Source organism: Sander lucioperca, chromosome 6 (assembly GCF_008315115.2).
Source record: "Sander lucioperca isolate FBNREF2018 chromosome 6, SLUC_FBN_1.2, whole genome shotgun sequence".
In the NCBI taxonomy this organism is placed as follows: domain Eukaryota; kingdom Metazoa; phylum Chordata; class Actinopteri; order Perciformes; family Percidae; genus Sander; species Sander lucioperca.
The window spans coordinates 15843899-15865639 of record NC_050178.1 but is presented as its reverse complement, the minus strand read 5'-3'; the positions used below and the strand labels follow the sequence as shown (position 1 = coordinate 15865639).

Genomic DNA, 21741 nt, shown 5'->3' with positions numbered 1-21741 from the left:
GTGCCTGTGATGTGAAAAAAATGAGCTTAGAAGCATGTTGGAACATTTGTACTGTGAACCACAGCTGAATATTGTATCTCGGTTGATATTTTTGCCCTGAAACCAAAGGTCTGTAGTCTGTTATATGTTGAACTAAACTGGGAACCTGAATGTTTTCAACAAATCCTATTTCTTTTTTAATTGTACTACCTCATGTTTCTGCACATTTTCACATTTCCTTTTCTGAGCCATAGTTAAATTTTTCCAACAAAGACATTCCTCAGTTAGAGACAGCCTGGCAGATTTTAAGACTTTTATTTAATGTCATCAACGTATTTGTTAGATGTGCGCAGTTTTCCTTGGATTGTGAATGCATCACATTAGTTTGGAATAAGTGACGTTTGACTTCTCTCTGTTGCTTTGACTGTTTCTTTCCGTTTTTGCTGATGCATTGTGAGAAATGGCTTTACGTTGGTCCAGATGTTTACACACCTTTAGCTCAACACAGGCCGTGATATACTGAGTTAATTTCTTCAACTTCTGTGAAAATGGTTCCTCGGTTCCCATAATGTATGTGCAGTGTTTTATTGTGTAGGGTAGGAATGATCATCTTGAACTGAAGGTGAGCTAATGGTAGCACTTGACAGCAGCTTGACATATCCACTCACACACAGTTCTTTATTCTGATTTCTGAGGAACTGCTTTCATTTTACTTTAATTTAGAGGAATGTACTTAAAATATCAAGCGATTCAAGCAAACCCTCAACATATTCCCCTTAAGTCTGTGTAGCTGCCCCTGGAGGTTTTCCTTTGGTGTTGGAATAATGTACCTGTATAGTGTGCAGTAGCATCACGTTTGATAAAACTATGATGAATAATGGGTCACTTTTGTTACATGCAACACTTTTCTATGCAACTCTGCCTTCCTGGATACACTGTGGAACAATCCAGGCGTGGCTCATTCTCTTTTAGTCCTCTGCTTCTTATCCTGACAGGAACTGGACTATACCACTGGACCTTGTGTTCAGATGACTTGACCCTTTATTTCAACATTACAGTCCTTGGTTGTACATGATGCTTAAGCCGTTTGCTTGAATTAAAGGTGCAGTAGGTAAGCCTTATAAGACTTCATATTTGCTGAAATTGACCCCATGTTCGAGTAGAAACTACACGAAGCAGGTAATTTGGCACCACCTACAGCCTGTAGTGCGATTTGCAAAAATCCACCGCTCCCTGTTCAGATGCACCAATCAAGGCTGGGGGGGGGGGGGGGGGCTAACTGCATGTCAATCACTGCTCATGCACACGCATTCATTCTCCCTTGTGGGGGAGGGGCTTAGGAGAACGTTTTGGGCTTTAGCGGAGAGGGGGGAGGGACTGAGAAGTAGTTCACATTTCTTGGCTAAGTCCTGGATCTTCGCAATCCTACCTACGGCACCTTTTAAAAGAAAAATGTTTTTATTGCTGACTTTGTACATAGCTGGGCTCTGTTTCAATAAAGGTTGGAAATACCTCGTATCTGTGTGAATTCTTAACATTTTTATGACAATGATTGGAATGTGTAGGAGATATGAGAAGACGTTCAGTATAGCTTGAGAATGCTCAGGAAAAGTATGAGCATGTTTCATGAAAACATGAAAGTTAGCTGGGTGTGCCTACTTGGAAATAACTGACGCAAATTTGACATGTTTACTATGTTAATTACAACTTCCAAAGTCCAGATGCCCTCACATGTAGTTTAAAATACATCTGCAATAAAAAGATTTTAAGGAGAAGGCTTTCATTATTTTATATTTTTGCAATTGTCAACAAATCCCATGAAAAGACCATCAAAGTCCATCTCTCAATACTTACTGATTTCCCTACCCCATCTGTGGCACTCATGTCATATCGGAATTATGAGATTCCGACTTGTAAAAAGCTTTCATGTCAACAACTGAATTGTAATTGACTTTGATTTTTCTGAGAGCTCTGATATATTTGACTTTTGCAAACCCTAAAAGAGCTGGGCAGCTGTAGTCTTAAGCAAACGTTACACAAACAGGAGGACATTTGTTGGACTATTTTTAGCAGTGGATTAATCCACATTTGGTGCATTGAAGAGTTTTTAATAGTTATTAGACTACAATGGATCATTTAATTGTTGGTTTTGGTACTTTAATGGAATTTGTTGATGAAACCTTATCTTTTAAAAGCCATTTTTTTCAATTTGGGTTACATTTGGTTAAACATTTATACGACTATGTATTTTTCTTTGTTGTTTTCTTTAATTGGTCTTACTGGTGTGTAAAATCAAAAGCCAACCTGCTCCTTTGCCTCTGTGTCGCCTTACATGCTGTTTGTCCTAAAATAAACTAGTGCTACCATTGAACCATTTAGTACGCCGCTTTATGTATTAAAACAAACACTGTATGCAAAACGTTTAATGCTGCTGAACATCTGGGAAGCATCAAGAGAAAAATAAAAATAATAATTTATACTTTCTTAATCGGAAATTACAATGTTTTCACTCTGTTGTTATTACACACAGGCCTGAAATACACACACACACACTCAGGTCCTATACATGCACAAATGGAGAGACGTCAGAGTGAGGGGGCTGCAGCTGTACCGCGACCCCAAGCAGTTGGGGGTTCGGTGCCTTGCTCACTGCACAGGAGGTGAACTGGCACCTCTCCAGCTATCAGTCAACCACCATACTTTGGTCCGTAAGAGGATTTGAATCAGCAACCCTCCGGTTCCCAACCCAGCTCCCTACAGACTGAGCTACTGCCATTCCCAAATGATAAATAATTTGAAACTAAATGCAAGTCTGAAGTGTAAAGTTGTATTACCTGTCCCTTTGAAGGTATTCATTTCACCTTCTTTTTTTGGAGTTCTAATGTGCTCAGTGTAAAATGTATGTAATGTGTTCCACCTCCCTGAAGCCCATCACATTCACAGGTCAGAGGGCAAACTGAAGTACTGATATGATGTAAACCTACACTGACAGATCAGTTTCTCTGTGCAAAACCGGTTAGGTGAGTTGACTACACATCATCACATCAAACCTGTTCATCATGTCATTCATTTATTATTTATAAATAAATGCAATGTAATGAAATGTAATTATCCAAATGTAATGTCATCTGTTTATTATTCTATTTACTATGAGTTTTCAATGCATAAATTAAATGCAATTCGCAATTCATCAATGTGTAATTTCTTTATTAATGGATCACAGTTAAACGCTGAAAAGGCTTTAATTATTCTGTTGGGACACTCCAGACTCCATACAGGTCTACATCAGTCATACACCCAATTTTAATGCAATTCAATTTTATTTATAGTGTCAAATCACAACAGTGATACAGCAATACACAGATACTAACACAAACACAGTAATAAAGTTCATATAATGGTCCTCATACAGTGTAATATTTAGTACATAATATATACCACATTCTAGTAATTATGGAGTAAATGATTTGGGTTTGAGAGTTTGTTTTCTGCAGTAATTCAAGCATCATGTTCATGCTCTGACTCCTCTCTGTCTCTGAACAGAATCCGGAGTTGACAAGCCGAGATCTGTGTAATTAATCACCAACAATAGAGCACTCATTCCCACTCAGACTACCCCAGCCCTGAAAGGATGCACAGTTGGAATGTGACAGGCCAAACATTGTCTGGTGATCACCATGCAGAAGCAGGATCCCTCTGTTCTGCAGTGTCGTATAGCACTACATACAGTGTGTTCCGAGGGGCTGGAACACCAGGAAGCAACGACTAGTGTTTAACTGTTTAACCACTGAACACACTGGAGTGTGTATTGCTCTAAGTGGGAAAAGAAGCATGGTGTTCATCCTACTATATCCTCCACTAACTCCTCAGTGTCCATAGCACAGTGTAACTAACTCATTCATCATGTCACGACTTAATCATCCATTAGCTTGAGAGTGGATTATCTTAGTTTACCAAACAGTATTCAGCTGGTTAAAACAAGATCCCACTGAACACAATTGAAGAGGTCAATCAGCCACTGATCCCCAATAATCAGTGATAAGAAAGGCTGTGTCATTGTCTCACGGCAGCATCAGTTCTCAAAACATGAGAGGAGAATGCATGGCAAGATGAATATTGATGAAATTCAATGTTTAATAAATATTATTGGATTTCTGGTGATATGATAAAATACATTTCAGGGCAAGGCTGGTAATATTCTAAATCTTTGTTATTGTCAACAAATCCCATGACAAGACCAAAAGCAACAATATGTTAGCTTATCTCTCAGTACTTTCTGACTTCTCTGCCCTGTCTGTGGCTATAGTTTTTTTAATCAAATGCTACTCAAACAGGAGGAGAGTGCATTTGTTGGTGTCAAATCAGCATGTGTGCACCCAGTGCAGAGAAAGATGTTTCAGGCTCTGGATACACACACAGTACTTGTTAGATACATTCTGTGTTGGTGTAGACCTTGTGCTTTAGACATCCACTGATTGAAAGGTCATGTTGACCATTTGATGTTCACCTTCAGTGTCCTACATCAGTTAAGTTTAATTGAACATTGTGTCAGGAATAAAGATCATGTGTCACTTGACTTTATATCACTGAATCACTGATCCGTCTATCTATCTCTCTATCTCTCTATTTCTCTCTCTATCTATCTATCTATCTATCTATCTACCTATCTATCTATCTATTGCTAGGCTTGACCCACCCCTGTCTCTCCTTCTCTCTTATACCGTAGTTACATGACCCACTGCACACTTTTTAAAATATTATTTACTAATAGTAAAGCTACCCTTTGTTTATGTAACTGCTTCCTGAGTGTTTGAGTGCGGATGACAGACTGCTGTTGGTGCTGACAACAGAAACATCTCAGGCCAAAAGATCATCAGTGCCTCCAATGGGTGAAATATGTGTACTACAATACGTTCATTCACTGTAGTCTCAAAGCAAGCAAATTAGATTAGATAAGATTACAGTAATCTAAAACTTTAAATGAACAGAAGAATAAGACATTATCAAGTAAATAATTCCAAAGCAACTGAAATTGTTTCTGGGGATTTGAGGCATTTAATAACCTGAGGAGGAGTTTGTATTCTACGAAATAACCCTGGGTGGGCTTTTAAGGATGATTTTACATTTCTTTTAGAATTAATATCCTTAGATTTGACTATTTTCAGATGGAAGTTTTTACAGTAAATCTAACTTAATTATAACAAAGGCTTTGAAAGAGTATTTAGACAAGGGAGTACATAAGGGGGTACATTTACAGAAAACATTAATGAACAGTCAAATAACACATGCAAATGTCACATCCAAAATCACCTTTTGGTATCTGCACACCCACACAGGAGGTATCACTTTTTCTGGTCGACATCATCGTTGGGGAAAGATTTACAGTAAATTTACTGTCTTTTCCGGCATTTTATCAGAAGACAGCATAGGAAATCTAATAGAAATATAGGAAGTATTGGATAGAACAACACAATGTAATTCTGCTAAATAAAACATCACATGACCCATACGTTCACAGATGCTACCAACTTGTGAAATGTTACATAAGAATAGTTGTTGTGAATGATCCAATAACATCTTCACATGTGCATATAAGTGAGGAAATACCTTATTTGGTCATTTCTAATCATGTATGCTATAGGGGCTCTTTTCCCCCCTAGGGAGAGAAGCCTTCTGAATTGGGGTGGCGTTGCACTGATGCTAAAGTTTAGTAAAGTAGTTTATTGCTTATCCATATTCTCCTCGATCAAGATTCAATTAATGAATAAGTCATCAAAGTCTCCTGAAACTTCTTTAGTCTCCAAGTTATTTGGCTCGCCAAAATTCTACAACAATCATCACTAACAACAATGATAAAAGCATAACAACTTAAGCTCAGTCTGTACACGCAGAAGAGAGGTCTAATCAGGCAGTGGAAGTGGAAACACTGTGCAGGGCCTGTAAGCTCTTCTGCGCCTCAAATAATGGACTGCAAAAACACTTGTCCTCAAACATCTGAGCAGCTAATCATTCCATAACCTTTGGTCCCATTATTGGAGAACACCAACAGTATTCACGGTATTGAACAGTAATCAAGTATTCAGATATGTCCAACAGAAAGACGTCAGTAACTCCAGCGGGGACAGCGCGCACTGGGCTCAGGCTCGTACACGGACGGGGTAGAGTACATGCAGTGGGGCAAGGAGGCATTTCATTGGTTCTTTCCAAGCGAACCGCGATGCAGGGATTGGTGGACGATTTTACAGGATTATAGCAGCTACAGATGACCATTTGAAACAATATATAAAAAGTGTATATTGGAAATAGTTACCAACCCTGCCTAAAAGTAGCAATACTACTCTGCCATCTGTCATTCAATCATAAATGGTCATATCATTGTTAGAAAAGTACCACAAGTGTACCACTGCTGCATTAACATGTATGCAGCATTCTAATGCTTTAAACACTGTTGGTTTCATTTACTATAATACAATGCTTCGTGTTGTTATGCTCAGGGTTGTTTTTTTATATAGTAAAAAAAATGTAAATACTCAAGTATACTTAAGCATAGTAAGTGGGAAATGTACTTAGTTACTTTCCACCACTGAGCATCACAGTTCATCATCTGATACATGTAGCTTCTGCAAATTAAAGTTGAGCTTATAACTTTAACTTTTAACCTTGTAGTCACTGTTACATTTCAAAACCAATGTGCTGAAATACAGAGCCAACAACAGATGGATAATATTTCCCAATCACAACAGAGTGGGCCAGCTGACCAATCTAATGGCTGATGGGACAGTCTCTAGACTATTGCCGTATGATCTGGTCTGGTGCCATAAAACAAGAGCTTGTCAAATTGAGCTGCTCCAATAGGAGTAATGTGGGAAAAAATGCATAGCATTGTATTTTTAAAGAATATTTGTACATTATGCAAACCCACCAACTTGTTCTCACAGCTATTACCTACCAATGATAGTCATGGTTATGATACCACGGTTATGTGTTATGTTATGTGGGTTATGGCTGCCTATTCCTAGAACCAATGTGCTTAAAAAAATGGTAATGTACATAACTGTAACATAATAGCTTCCCCTCACATGTAATCCTAATGGGAAATACTTCAAGCTTAAAAAACAAACTAAGAGAAGCTGTTATCATTAAGGAGATTAGGTTAAAACTTGTTTGATTCTGTCATTCCTTTCTGTTGTCTTCTTTCTTGCTTCTTTAGTATATATTTTATTTCATGTTACTGTTTTGTTGTTTTTATAACATGGAAAACATGCTACTGTGCCTTTTGTTTTATAAAATGTGGGATGTTTTCATTATTCTGATATAACAATATGTATTTATAATTTGCTTTGTAATATTTGTTTATTGTCTTGTGTTGCCCCCAGGAAGAAAACTCTTGGTGATGACTAATGGGGATCCTTAATAAACAATAAACAATACACAATAAACTGGGCTTTTCCGGAAGGAGAGCTGTGTTTCAGGCAGAGCTGCAGCAATGGGCAGTATGAGAAACATAGTATGTGTTTGAATATCAAAGCATGTAAACCTATTCTACTATAATAGGGGTTCTTTAAAGAGTACTTGTGTAGAAAATACAGTACTGAAAGAAGTGCTGCTCGTCATCAGTGAATTTCAAACCTATACCAACCACTAGGCGGAGACAAATACCCATGATTGTTTCTGCCAGTTCTATGTAGGTATTCTTTGGAGCTGCAAACATGACATGTAGTTGGCCTACATACACACACACACACACACACACACACACACACACACACACACACACACACAATGGACCTGAATCTGCAATAAATAGTGTTGATTAACACTGAATGAAATGTGTAATGTGAAATGCGTAATGTGAAATTGTTTGCTCAGATGCATTGAGCCTTTTTCTTTAAGGAGAAGGCTGTAAACACACTAGCTGTGTCCAAAATTACTCACTGGCATTACTTGTTAGGGGACACACCAGATCATACAATTCTGACACTGAAATAAATTGGCAGTGCATCACTATATTATCACCATGTCAAGTTATTATGACTAACATGTCAAGTTACCCATCGGAGGATGGGTAACTTCGCATCGTGTGGAGGATGGTCTGGCAAAGCGAAGCTACCCATCCAGTAGACATGGAGCAACATTAGCATTTATTGTAGCCATGTTTCTGGCGAACAAATGTAAGTCTAATATTCACTCTCTTTTTAGCTTTGTTTTGGTCTTCACTAGAAATATCTGTCTCTTTAGCTGCTAAGTATCTCCACTATGTTCACCAGCTAGAGGCTAACTTTATATCTGTCTGCTGTTTGCTGCTGAACAGAAAAAGGGCTTATTGAAGCCTTGGTGGTGATAATTCTCTGTGGGTTTGTCGCTATGACCGACATCTGATCCATTGTTAATATAAATATTTGGAAATAGAAAAAAAAAAAAAAAAACACTCTTTTTTTATTAAAAAAAATAAATAAAAAAATCTGATAAACCCACTGTACACTATACCTGCCCAGCACCAAACAACAGAAAAGGTTAGACAGTGGAGCATTTAGCAGCTAAACAACCAGATATTTTCCTAAGGAATTAAACCAAAGCATATCTGAAAGGAGAGTTAATACTGGACACAAACACAACACAAAATGAATGCTGATGTTGCTTCGTATCTGCTGGATGTGTAAATGGGCAAGGGCCACCTCAAAACTGTTGGCTAACTAAGCACCTTTCAGCAGCATATTGCAGGCAAAGAGCATCCAGGGAATAGCTGTCTGACAGTGGAAAAGGGTTGCTGCAGAAATGTGGCGATGAGATGAGAGAGGCTTGTGAGTTTTTATTCTTCTCCAGTAACTATTCACTTTGCAGTCATGCCTGTGACATCAGAACCTAGACTATATAAATGAATGGAGGTTGGCAGCTTTAATAAATACACTTCTCCAGAGGAGGAGAAGAAGGGAGGGAGAGTGGACAAAGGGAGGAACACAGAAGCAGAGGTGAGGAAGATGGACAGAAGAGACACCCAGCTGGTTTGCTCTTTGCTGTTGTGTATCATCACTAAGGTATGACCTGCCAAAATGAAACATATTTATATCCTTTCTGTAAAATAATTGTTAACCACAAAAGTAGTCCTGTCAGTTGCATCATTAATGGAATCACTTGAAGATTTTGTCACAAAATCTCAGTTCTCTGCATGGTGACGTGGTGAACTGTGGTGTGTGAATGCTTGCTTTCATCTTATCACGATGATGGTTGGATGGGGGTGTCCCTGTTGTTTCCATAATGACATAGATGACGAGTGTTGGAGGCAGCAATACAAAACAAAGGTCTGCCATTAATCCTCATATCATAGCTATTTACGACAGCAGTTTTAGTCTAGTTTCCTTAAAACGGCTGCCTCTGTACTGAACATATAAATAATGCATGTATTTAATTTGTGTTATTTAAAAGTATGTAGGGGCATATATTATGTTTTAATTGATGTTTTGCTTCTGACATGTGTGACCAGAAGATGTTTTGTCAAATTTGTTATGCTTGATGACAAATTGTCTTTTACTATAATGGTTAAACAGGTTAAAAGTTCTTCTAATCAGCAAGGAGAAGGCAGCGTCAGTGATCACGCAGCCAGATTGTTTGACTGTCAGTGATTTCACATATAGTTTAGTTCTCAACCTTTCTGGTTGTCAAAGGAAATTGTCATACTGGAAATATCTGATATGCTAATATGATAGCTGAAGTAACACCGAATGGTTTTACATGGGGCTGGGCTCTGACACATAACACACACAAGGTGACACCTCTCAGACAGATCAGAGTTAAACAACGTTCGAGCGAATGGTTTGACGAAGTTATACATGATGCTATTAAAACCAGGGAAAAAGCACTTAAAACTTTTCATAGAACTAAAAATCATGATGATTTTAGTTTATATAAGCAAGCAAGAAATAAAACTCAGGAACTGATTAGAGACGCAAAATCAACCCACTATAAGAATGATATATCAAATAAAAAAGATAACCCAAAAAAGTTGTGGAAGTCCTTAAAAGAATTGGGGGCCGCCAAGACAAATGATAAGAAACCAAGAAACACAGGACTAAAAATTAAGGGTGTCCTGAATTTCAATAAGAAAGAGGTTACTAATCATTTTAATACTTACTTCATTTCTATAGCAGAAAAGCTGGTCTCAAATCTTCATCCTTCCTCTGGGTTATTTAGTAAACTTCTATAATAAACTTGGAGCACTGCCCAACTCATTTTCTTTACGGAAGGTTGAGATAGGGGAGATGGAAAAAAAGCTCTTACAGCTAGACTGCTCTAAGGGCCCTGGGTTAGATGGGTTATCCCCTCGGTTTTTACGAGATGCCGCTGCCCAAATAGCCCCTTACATCTCCCATATTTTTAACCTGTCTGTTGAATCAGGTGTTTTCCCAAATGACCTCAAAAGGGCCAAGGTGGTTCCCCTTTTTAAAAAGGGAAACAGCCATGATCCTGGTAACTACAGACCAGTCTCTATTTTGTGCACAGTCTCAAAAGTTTTTGAAAAGTTGGTCAATGAGCAATTCAATGAATACATGAATAAAAACAACCTCATGTTTAAATTCCAATCAGGATTCAGGAAGTCACATTCTACTGAATCATGCCTATTGTATTTATCCGACACCATACGCAGGGAAATAGATTGTGAAAATCTCTGCGGAATGGTGTTATTGGATCTTCAAAAAGCATTTGATAGGTGAATCATGACAGACTAATTGCCAAACTTGAGGCCTTGGGGGCAGACAGCTCCACCTGTAGGTGGTTTAGGTCTTACCTATCAGGGAGGGAACAATTGGTGGTCTTAGGGGACCCTAGTGTAGTTGAATGTGGCATTCCACAAGGAAGCATTTTCGGGCCGTCCTTATTTTTAACATACATTAATGATATGGCAGACTCCTGTTCATGTGAAAAGTTTTTGTACGCTGATGACTCAGCACTTTTAATGTCTCATAAACAACAATCAACACTAGAGAATACCCTGAGCTCTGAGCTTTCATCTGTAAACAACTGGCTGATTGACAATATGCTGTCCCTACATTTGGGTAAGACAGAGGCTATCTTGTTCGGTTCAAAATACAGATTGAGTAGATGCTCGGAATTTAGGGTCAGTTTGAATAATGTTGAGGTCAGTACAAAAACGTCAGTAAAATACCTGGGTTGTATCCTAGAAAACAACTTGGATAGCAGGAATATGGCCAACGAGGTTTTGAGTAAAGTCACGGGGCTCACAAAGTTTTTAGTCAGGAACTCTACATTTTTAGAAAGGTCAACAAAGATAATTTTAGCAAACGCCTTAATTTTAACCCACTTTGAATTTGCATGTACCTCCTGGTTTGAAGGCCTAACAAACTGACTTAAAGGGAGGCTGCAAACAGCACAGAATAAATTAATAAGAGTAATTCTGAACTTGGGCCATAGATCGCATATAGGTAGGTCACAATTTGTTGAGCTCAACCTGCTCCCTGTAGAGTCTCGGGTTACTATGTTAAGACTGACCATGACCCATAAAACAACAATATTTATACTCGTGGCAGCATATCTGACCTGTGTCCTTATAAATTTAAGACAGTGTTAGGGAAAGGAACCTTTGCCTATATAGGGGCAGTTCAGTGGAACAAGTTAGATCGTTATATTAAAGTCATTTCCAGCCTGAACTCTTTTAAAAAGAGAATCAAGGCCTGGTTACTAGATAGGGTTGCGGAATAGATCAAAGGGCAAGTTACCATTTTTATTTTTATTTATTTAAGAAAAATGTTTTTATGTTATGTCATTGATTATTATACACTCTGTGAATGTATTGTCTTGTCCTGATGTTATGTGTTGAGGACCACAATGGAAATAAGTCCTGGACTTTATTGTGATTTTATCCTCAATTGTACTTGATGTCTTTTTATTTATATGTAAGGCATTCTTGATACAATTAAATAAATCAAATCAAATCAAAATCACATATTGTAATTTAAAATTAAAAGTCCACCTTGAAGTTCTGCAGCCTGACCAACATGTGCAGAATGCTAAACTCCATTCTCTATGAAAATAGCTTTTTGTTCTATTCCAATTAATGTATATATTCAACATTAGTTGAAGCACGAATCAGTATGAGTGAATATTAATTTATTTTGAACATGACTCTTTAACAACCTACCTTCTGTCACATGTATGAACCTGTGTGTAGAGCTGCTTTAGGAATACAGATGATTCACACTGACTTCTACAGTAGATCATCAGTATAGCATGCAGAGACAAGATTTATCAATTTAAGGGTCAGTTCACCCAAATCCACAAAATATAAAAGAGTTGTGTGTGAGCTGAAAAAGTCAACAGCATTTTGTCTTTTCAGAAATAATTCCGTAGTAACTGGAGCTGTTTCTTCAGTAGAAAGCAGTTCCAGTGAAAATTGTTCAGTGTGTGGATTACCTTTACATAACATGTGTGAGTGCCAAACCCACTCAAGCACTAAACAATTATTGTACTACCAGTAAAGCCAGATATTAGCTGCAGAAGCTCAACAAGCTACTGAGCAACAGTATAAACAGCAGCTGTATCTTGTAATTCTCACTGCAGGCGTGGTGCCAACAGTGTACTGGGACATGTCAGTGCCCGCCCAGCATGCCACGTTGCCCTGTTGGTGTTCCTCTGATGTTAGACAGCTGCGGATGCTGCCAGGCATGTGCTAGGCAGGAGGGCGAGGCCTGCACTGACCAGCTGCCCTGTGACAGCCATCGAGGGTTGCACTGCGACTACAGCGCCAGCTTCCCTGGAGGGCCGGGGCGGTGTGTTGGTGCGAACAGATTACACACAAGTTAAAACAGATTAGTTTGGATTAGAGCTACAAGTACTACTACTAATACTGACAAAACTGCAACTGCAATGCTACTGCTATGCTAATTACTACTATAGTAACTGTTTCTACATCTTGCGTGTAATCATTAATAGTTTAAGTCATTTTTCAAGCAAAAATTCCAAACATTCAAAGGTTCTAAAATGTGAGAAATTTCTGCTTTTCTGAGTCTTACATAAGAGGAAATTGAATATCTTTGAATAATGTAATAAAAGACTAAGTCTTGATATAAATACAGGCGAACTTCAATAACCAAGCCAACACTGTGGGTCAAAGTGCCATAACAGACTGGTTTATTACAATAAGAACTCAGGGTCATAAAATAATAAAACATGATGCACCTGTCAGCAGGCCGATGCACTGGAAGTATGCTATCGGCGGATAATCAAAACTACACACAAGATAACCCCTCCCCCCCAACAGAAAAAAACTACTACCAGGGCCACAGCAAACCTTAAATGATATCACCATTAATCAACAGGTGAAGTCCCACTGCACCAGAGGTCAACACAAGCTGCAGCACTAAGATGAGATAAAATCCCAACTTAGCACTATACTCGCACTACTAAATCATAAGGTAATACAATGTTAAATGAGTGTCAACGAATGTGAATTGAACACAGCACATGCTAATTTCAGTCCAACCACAGTTAAACACAGATTCTATTTCGTATAGGCTTCGCCCTCTAAGCCACGCTATTGGGGTTTATCCCTTCGCGTGAAGATTTTCTTTCCCGCCCTTGCGTACCGCTCGGGCTTCAACTACGTCCGCAAATACTGTATATAAACAGAGCGGACCCGTTGCTCTGCTCCCACTTTTTCTTCAAGCTAGCAGTACGAAGACAGCGGTGCCACACCTGCCGGACTGGCTGCATCCTGCCGCCGGACCTCCATCCACGCTGTGAGACCTGCCTTGGCGCCGCTTACACCTCTTGCCAGTTCTGCATCCGCCTGCCATCTAAAGAGCTTATCGGCGGGCGGAAGCTTTCTGGAGTGTCAGGCTCTCACCCCCGACGCCTCCTTCCAGTTCTGCATCCGCCTGCCATCTAAAGAGCTTATCGGCGGGCGGAAGCTTTTCTGGAGTGTCAGGCTAACGGGGAAGGGGATAGCAGCTGGGCAGACAGACGGCAATCCGTCAACACCCTGGATCCGCCGGAGAAAGGCTTTATCGACGAGCACAAGTCCGATGGCTCGATTCTCTTGGATAACGCCTCCGTCACCGGCTGTCCCTCCTCCCCCCTGGGAGAACTGGACCTCGAAACTGGGATCGATGCCCTCCCATTGCGGCTCTCCCCATCTCCGGAATGGCCAAGGGCACCGTTCCGGCGGTCTTCCCCTCTGCCTCAGGCGGCTCCACCCTCTCTTTTTGGATCTGCCGGAGATCATCAAAAGGCGGCAGACCAGAGAGGCATAGCGCTCCCGGCTGAGCTTCCAGCCCCCGCTCGCGGCCTCTTGAGCGGGGATGTTTACGCTCAGGAGCCGCCCTCCTCACGGGCCCCACTCTGGCCGCGCTTCACGGAGCTGTTTGTGGAAGAGGCGCTCTCCCAGCCCGGGAAACTGAAGGCTCCCGTCTTTCGCTACGCCCCGTTTACCCGGTTTCAAGGCGACACAGAAGCGGGCTTCCCTTCGGTCCCCCCTCTGGAGCAGAGCCTGGCGTCCATCCTGCTTCCGAAGGCCACTTTTTTCGGCCTCCTTCGCCCCATGGATCAGGTATGTGCTCAGGTCACTGACCGGTCACACCAGTGTGCGGCCCAGGGTCTCTTGCGGCACAGAACAATATAGCTTTGCTAGCCGCCGCCGTCTCCGCCATGGCCATTAGCCTACTCCGGGAGCTCTTCCTCCGGAGCTAGCCACGGAGATTGGCAAAGCTATGACCGCGATCCTCACCCTGACCACGGCGTCCACGGTGGCGTTGTCCAGAGTCATGGCGTGGCAGACAGTGGCAGACAGTGGAGCCAGCGAAACATCTGGCTCCACATGACACAGCTACCCACTGACATCAGATGCAAACTTCTGTACGGCCCCATAGCTCCTAATTGACTATTCGGGCCCCGCCTACAGACAGCCACGTCCCATTTGCACCAAGCGGAACGATTTCGAATGCTCGGCTCTTGGAAGGCGGCTCCTCCACAGCAGCGTCGTCGCCATGACAACCGCCATGAAAGGAAGCGCGCCACAGCCTCTGCTGCGGCTGCGTTTTCCCAGGCTTCGAGCTCCGCTCCTCCGCCCGGCCCCCCTCCGCAGTGACTGCCGGCTCCACATGACCGGCAGGCCTCTCGGAGCCGGAGGAGCATGAAGGCGGCCCCCACCCACCCCCGAGCCACCCAACAAACAGCGGCGTCGGGGCGCAGGAAACGTCTGTCCACATACAGTTGAGAGCTGGAAACACAACGGCCCTTTAAGGGCCACTCCCACCCATCTAAAGAGCAGTTTCCCCTCAGCCAAGCAGCCCCTGTTCCCATTGAACAGTGCGCTGACAACATGACAGTCGTTCCCCACACAAGCGCACACCAGCCCACCGCCGCACGCGGAGCTCCACCGCTCTCTCACTATGCAGACAGCGGGAGCGAACGTTCATTCACTATGAACGGTGCCGCTCAGTCATCCCTCTCCCCCCGGCCATGCCAGCGGGACAAGGAAGACAATGACCCGGTGACCGCTCCCGCCTCTCACGGCGGTGACCGGCCCTTTCGACAGAGCCCTCCATGGGCTGGGCGTCACAATCTCACGTCTCGCCCAGCGGCAGAATGGGCTCTGCGCTCCTTGCTGACCATGTCCGTAAACAAACAGACATGTGCGCGCCCGCTCTCAGAGCACAGCGCAGCATGGATCAGGCTGACACACATGGACTCATGGATGTCAAAGCTGATAACACGGAGCTATACACTTCAGCTCGCCTCCCCCCCGCCTCGCTTCGCGGGCGTATTGGAGACAACCGTGTCATCCCAGGCAGAGCCAGATGCCATGATGACAGAGCTAGGGGAGCTACTGTCATGGAGCGTCCATTCCACATGCTGACCATTAGACATGTGTTGGAATGTGTGCGCCACCAAGAATGGTTTACATCTGTGGATCTGAAAGACGCATACTTTCACATCCAAATCATTCCCAGATTCCTGCGCTTCGTTTCCAAGGGGTTCATTTTCACTACAACTGACTACCGTTCGGTTACTCACTGGCCCCCCGCACATTTTCCAAGTGCATGGAGACGGCACTTCAGCTGTTGCAAAAAAAAGAGTCCTGTTTTATCGATGACGATAAAATTTGCTCATCCTGGCTCCCTCTCGGGATAAGTCGGCGCTGCACACTGTGGCAGTTCTGCGGCACCTGCAGACGCTGGGCTTCGCCATAAACTGGCAGAAAAGCCCACTGGTTCCCACACAATCGATAGTTTATCTGGGCGTGGACATAAACTCGATTGTCATGAGAGCCAGGCTGTCAGCGTGAGACGCGCTGATCTCTCTCCTGTTGCGCACCACCACGCGCTAAGGTGTCAGCGCTGTCCGTAATGCGCCTTCTGAGCATGATGCCCGCGGGCTACATGGTGGTCCCCCTGGGGCTTCTCCACATGAGAAAAATCCAGAGGTGGTTCGTCCGCCAGCGCGTCGACCCCATACGCCACGACTAAAAGGGCGAATGCTGACCATCCCTCCTTCTCTACAGTCAGACCATATTGGGGGAACCCCCGGACCGTGTCAGCTGGGGTTCCCCTGGGCAAGGTGACGTCATACGTGAAGGCGTGCACGGATGCGTCTCTTACTGGCACATAAACTGCCTGGAGCTGTCCACGGTGCTGAAGGTTTTAAAGCACTTCGCCCCAGTGGTAGCGGGGAGGCATGTTGTCATAGGCTACAGAGAGACAATGTTCATAAATCACGAAGGCGGCGTACGCTCGGCCCGGCTATTAGAAATAGCCAGGAGCCTTCTGCTGTGGGCACACAGTCATCTGCTGTCCCTCAAGGCTGTTTACGTCCCCGGGATGCTAAACCGGGCGGCAGACCTAACGTTGAGGGGAGGGCCCTCTCACAACGAGTGGAAATTGAATCCCACTATCGTTCAGAAGCTGTGGAGCAGGTTCGGGAAGCGAAGGTGGATCTGTTCGCCTCACGAGAAAACACACAGTGCGCTCTGTGGTTTTTCCTTGAGCACACGGGACAATCCACCCCTCGGCGTGGACGCTTTCTCCCACCACCCCTGGCCCAGAACCCTCCTATACGTTTTTCCCTCTGTCCCTCTGATTCCTCGTCTCCTGGAACGCATCCAGGAGGAGAATCTGTCGGTCATCTTGGTGGCACCGGAGCGCACGAGCGCATCCTGGTTCCCGACGCTGGTTCAGCTGCTGGTGGGTCCCCCCTGGCAATTGCCGTGGCGCGAGGACGCCCTGTCACAGCTGGACGGCGCGATATCTCACCCCCCGGTGACCCCCAGACTGTGGGGCTGGCTGCTGAGCGGGAACGCCTGCAGAGGTTAGGCTTGCCTCCTGCCGTGGTGCGCACTATTCAGAGCGCGAGAGCCCCCTCCACAACAGCGTTGGTCCGCTTTCCAGCGCTGGTGCACGGAGAGGGAAACAGACCCCATATCGTGTCCCCTGCCTCTCGTGTTGACTTATCTCCAAACATTGGTGGATAACGACTTGGCTCCGTCCACAGTCAAAGCATACGCAGCAGCCATTTCATCCTGCCACGAAGGCTATGGAGAGAGGATGGTTTTTGCGCACCCCCTAGTAAAGCGTTTTTTTGAAAAGGGTCAGACGACAGGAACCCGCCGTGCGCTCTCTCACTCCCCAATGGGTTCTGGCCCTGGTGCTTCGAGCTCTGGGGAAGCCTCCTTCCGAGCCCTTGGCACATGCCTCTCTCAGGTTGCTGTCTCTAAAAACGGCGCTTCTCCTTGCCTTGACGTCAGCCAGGAGGGTAAGCGACTTATGTGCACTGTCAGTTTCGCCGTCCTGTCTCTCCATTAGAGGGGACGAGAGCGCAGCCACCCTACAGCCTAATCCCTCTTTCACACCGAAAATTTTAACAAATTCCTTTTGGTTGAGGGTTTTTTTCCCTCCAGGGTTTTTTCCCCCCCGCCTCATAACAACGACGCGGAGGAGGTTTTCCACCAATTGTGCCTGGTGTGTGCATTATCACAGTACGTTTTACACACGGCGGGCACAGCAGCTGTTTGTACACTATAGGGAACACTCCCAAGGAACCTGTCAAAACAGCATCTGTCTCACTGGCTGTGCGAGGCTATCACCCAGGCCTATAACACACTCGGTTCTATCCTCTCTCAACGACGGATGATGCCCCGTCGTATGTGTGTTCTGTCTGCTGCTGGGTGCCAGGAGGAGAGCGGTGTCCCACATATATGTGCACGTATATATATATATATATATATATATATATATATATATATATATATATATATATATATATACCTAGGCCTATATATTATATACATGTATATATATTTTGTCACTATCATGCACACCTACAATCACGGATTATGCGCCCTGCATGTGTGTTTTCCTGCTTCCTCACCCAGCCTGCATTGAGTGCTGGGTGTAACGCGGTGTCCTCGTTATTACCGATCCTGATACATCCTCTCTCACTACCATGCACGCCTACAATCATGATATGTGCCGCTGCATGTATAGGCTTATTTTTTTTTCAAACTTTATTATTTCAAAATATAGTTTATTTACGGCAACTGCTGCCACTCCTACTGTGACTAATAATATGTCATTCATCATGATAAGAATAAGACGCATATCCTTTAGTACATTATGTAATCAGTTCTGCTGCATCCTGTTCAGTGGCAGCATTTTTAAGCAGGTGACCTTTTTTTCCTGTTTTCAGTTATTTGATAAAACAGACCAATGACTCCATTCCTGACTATACTGCTGCATATGCCCAAGACATTCTGCTAATGTTCTAACAGTAATAACTTGATAACAACATCCTTCACATCCTTCCTGCACGTTATTTGTCTGCACATGTTTCACATAGCTCAATGCATTCTACAAGTGATGTAGCTTGGCACTTTCCCCCGCATAACATTCCCTCCTTTCCCCCCTCCCTTTGCTGCCCTCAGGTCGGAATGAGCTGGGCTGTGAGATAAACGGCCGGAGGCTGGAGGAGGGGCAGGTATTTCAACATTCCTGTGCCCAGCTCTGCCACTGCCTGGGGGGAGGGGTGACCTGCGTGCCCATGTGCAGTGATGATCTGCAGAGGCCCACTGAGAAGTGCCCCAGCCCTCAGCTGGTGCGACTCCCAGGGCGCTGCTGCAAAGAGTGGGTGTGTGATGGCCTGGACAACAGCATTTCTTCAAATCCATCAGCAGGTAATGGGTTTGGTGATCGAAAAGACAGCTTGAAACATATTTCAACAGTAGTTAGATTATTAGAATCATAACTGCAATAAGTCTGGCTGGCACTCATATGAAAGAGTAAAAGCATCAAATAGCCTATAACTACTTTGAAGATTGCAGAGCCGTTTGCGTCCCGTCCCCACCAGCTCTTGAGAAAAACAGTAGATTGGATGATTTTCAGCTATTTCCTGTGAGGCATTCAAATCTGCTTTAAATTCAGGTCAGCAGGTGTTTGGACACATGGACCCACAGTCAACTATCAGAATGTTTCAGGTTGGGTTGTGAAGAAATAAACAGATTTCAATACCAAAGAGGTGTCAGGAAGATCAATCATCTGTGTGAAACACCTGCAAGCACTATTTTTAGCAAACTGACCTCGCTCGAGCAACAGTTTACAACATTTCAGACTACATATGTGCAAAATATTCTGGCTCATGAGCTCTCATCAAAGCTGTCCACTTCAAACAACTTTCAGCTTGTTGCACACAGCAAATATATTCCCCTTCGGTGTATCTTTCCAGTAGAGCATACGCGTCAGGACTACGGGGGTGGGCTGTCTGGCCCGTCGCTTGGCTCGATCTCCAACTGTATTGTGTGGACCTCAGACTGGAGCCCCTGCTCCCACAGCTGTGGCCCAGGTGTCTCCACCCGCACCACAAACAGGAACTGGGCTTGTCGCCTGCAGACAGAGACCAGACTGTGCCAGATCAGACCGTGCCAGACTCTGCAGCTGGGGCTCCCAAGACTGCAGCCGGTCAGTGCATAATTCATACACATTATTCAGTTCCAGTCACCGTTCCAGTGATCAAATACATACATGTAAATACAAGTAAATTTCCATCCAAGAACATGTACTGTATATCATTTACAAATGCTTTTGGTGATGTACTGAAAATACGGTAAAGTACTGTATCTAAAAGAATCAATAACTATCTGCTATAATCAACAAGTCCTCCAACCGACCACATAGGTCGTTTATTCCTACCCTCAGGAGCTTTTGATAAATTAGTGCCCCTAGCGATGGCAGTAAATGCGATACAGAAGCGTTTTCCATCCTCATATCTAAATGTAACGGTTGCAAAACAACATGACGTAATTGCGCACGTGACATAGAATGTGAAGTAATTCTGTTTGTTTTGTAAAGTTATATTCTCAAATTTTCTGTTTATTTTTATTTTCAGTGAGTGTCTCCTTATGTGGAGTTTGGTGCTCTTATACTTCGTCACCTACTTCCTGCTTTGTTCCCATCATAACTACTACGGCCACTAGTGTTGGGGAGTAACGGAATACATATACCGGCGTTACGTATTCAGAATACAAATTATGAGTAACTGTATTCCGTTACAGTTACAATTGAAATAGTTGGTATTTAGAATACAGTTACATTGTTACATTGTTGAAATCAATGGATTACATGGCGATACTTCTCTCACAAGTTTATTCACTCTCTAAATAAATTAAGGCAACTCCATGCATTTCCCCCAATATGAAAACGAAAAAAATTTGCTATTTGCGTGATCAGTCACAATGGAGTCGGAACTGGCACAACAGAGCCAGGGCAGGAATGCGTTTATGCGAGATATTAAAACATGCACCAACCTACAAATGACTACACATTCACTGGACGTGTAACTAGAGTAACTCCGTACTTACTACAGTTTTGCCTGTCCCTGTGTATTTCAGGGTTCAGGGGTGTGCGAGAGCAGCTACAGTTCACCTGTGTCCATTCAGCTGGAACAACAGGGCTGCTGGAGCACCCGAGCCTACCGTCCCAGGTTCTGCGCCTTGACCTGTCTGGAGGGACGCTGCTGCAGCCCCTCACACACCAGGACAATGCGGATGCTTTTCCGTTGCCCCCAGGGCGGTCTAAGCCAGCAGCAGGTGATGATGATTGAGTCCTGCTCCTGCAGCATCTCTAACTGCCGCCTGTCCCCAGCCACAGCTGCCCGGAGTGTCCTGCCATGGCTGTGAGCATGCATGGGCAGGTCCCATCTGTGAGGAAAGTGACCAAACGTACACACATGATAGTTGAGCCAGTGTTTAAAAATTATGGAAATATTACAATCAGGATGGGATACTTGACATTGGCCAATAGCTGTTGAGAATAGAGTATCCAGCAAAATGGGCACTCACATTCAAAAGTATGTACTAAGATGTATGCAGTAATCTGTATCCAGAGTTAAAACAAGCTAAAGTTAACGTCATTCACATTGCCACATTTGTTTACTTTCTATGCTCCTACAAATTCTCATATCACCACATCTTACCATTTGAATCCACCCTTGCACTAGGGGCACGCTTAAGTGCCAGTCATAGTCTGAGGAACACATTCCTGCCTCAGTGCTAATAGCACCCACGTGTTCATTTTTAAGCCTGCAGTTTGAGTTTAGTCAGACATACAGTGAATCCTTAAGCTTAACTGTATCTGTGGATGGCTACCTTAGTGGCTACCTTACCTATAGGCTTTTACTATAGCCTGATTTATCTTTGCTGATAATATGTTGGATTCATGTTAATGTACAGTATATTTTCAGACATTTTCATTTTTGAAAAAGAAA

General features: G+C 43.4%; 1 protein-coding gene across 1 annotated transcript; it reads left to right on the top strand.

Moving 5' to 3' along the window:
- The first annotated feature begins 8462 nt into the window (after positions 1-8462).
- On the top strand, positions 8463-21679 carry LOC116034558 (CCN family member 5-like). The gene is made up of 5 exons (XM_031277263.2): positions 8463-9014; positions 12553-12769; positions 18908-19156; positions 19705-19937; positions 20867-21679. Exons 1-5 carry the CDS (start codon positions 8859-8861, stop codon positions 21152-21154), a joined length of 1143 nt encoding a protein of 380 aa, XP_031133123.1. The 5' UTR covers positions 8463-8858; the 3' UTR covers positions 21155-21679.
- The last annotated feature ends 62 nt before the right edge of the window (positions 21680-21741 follow it).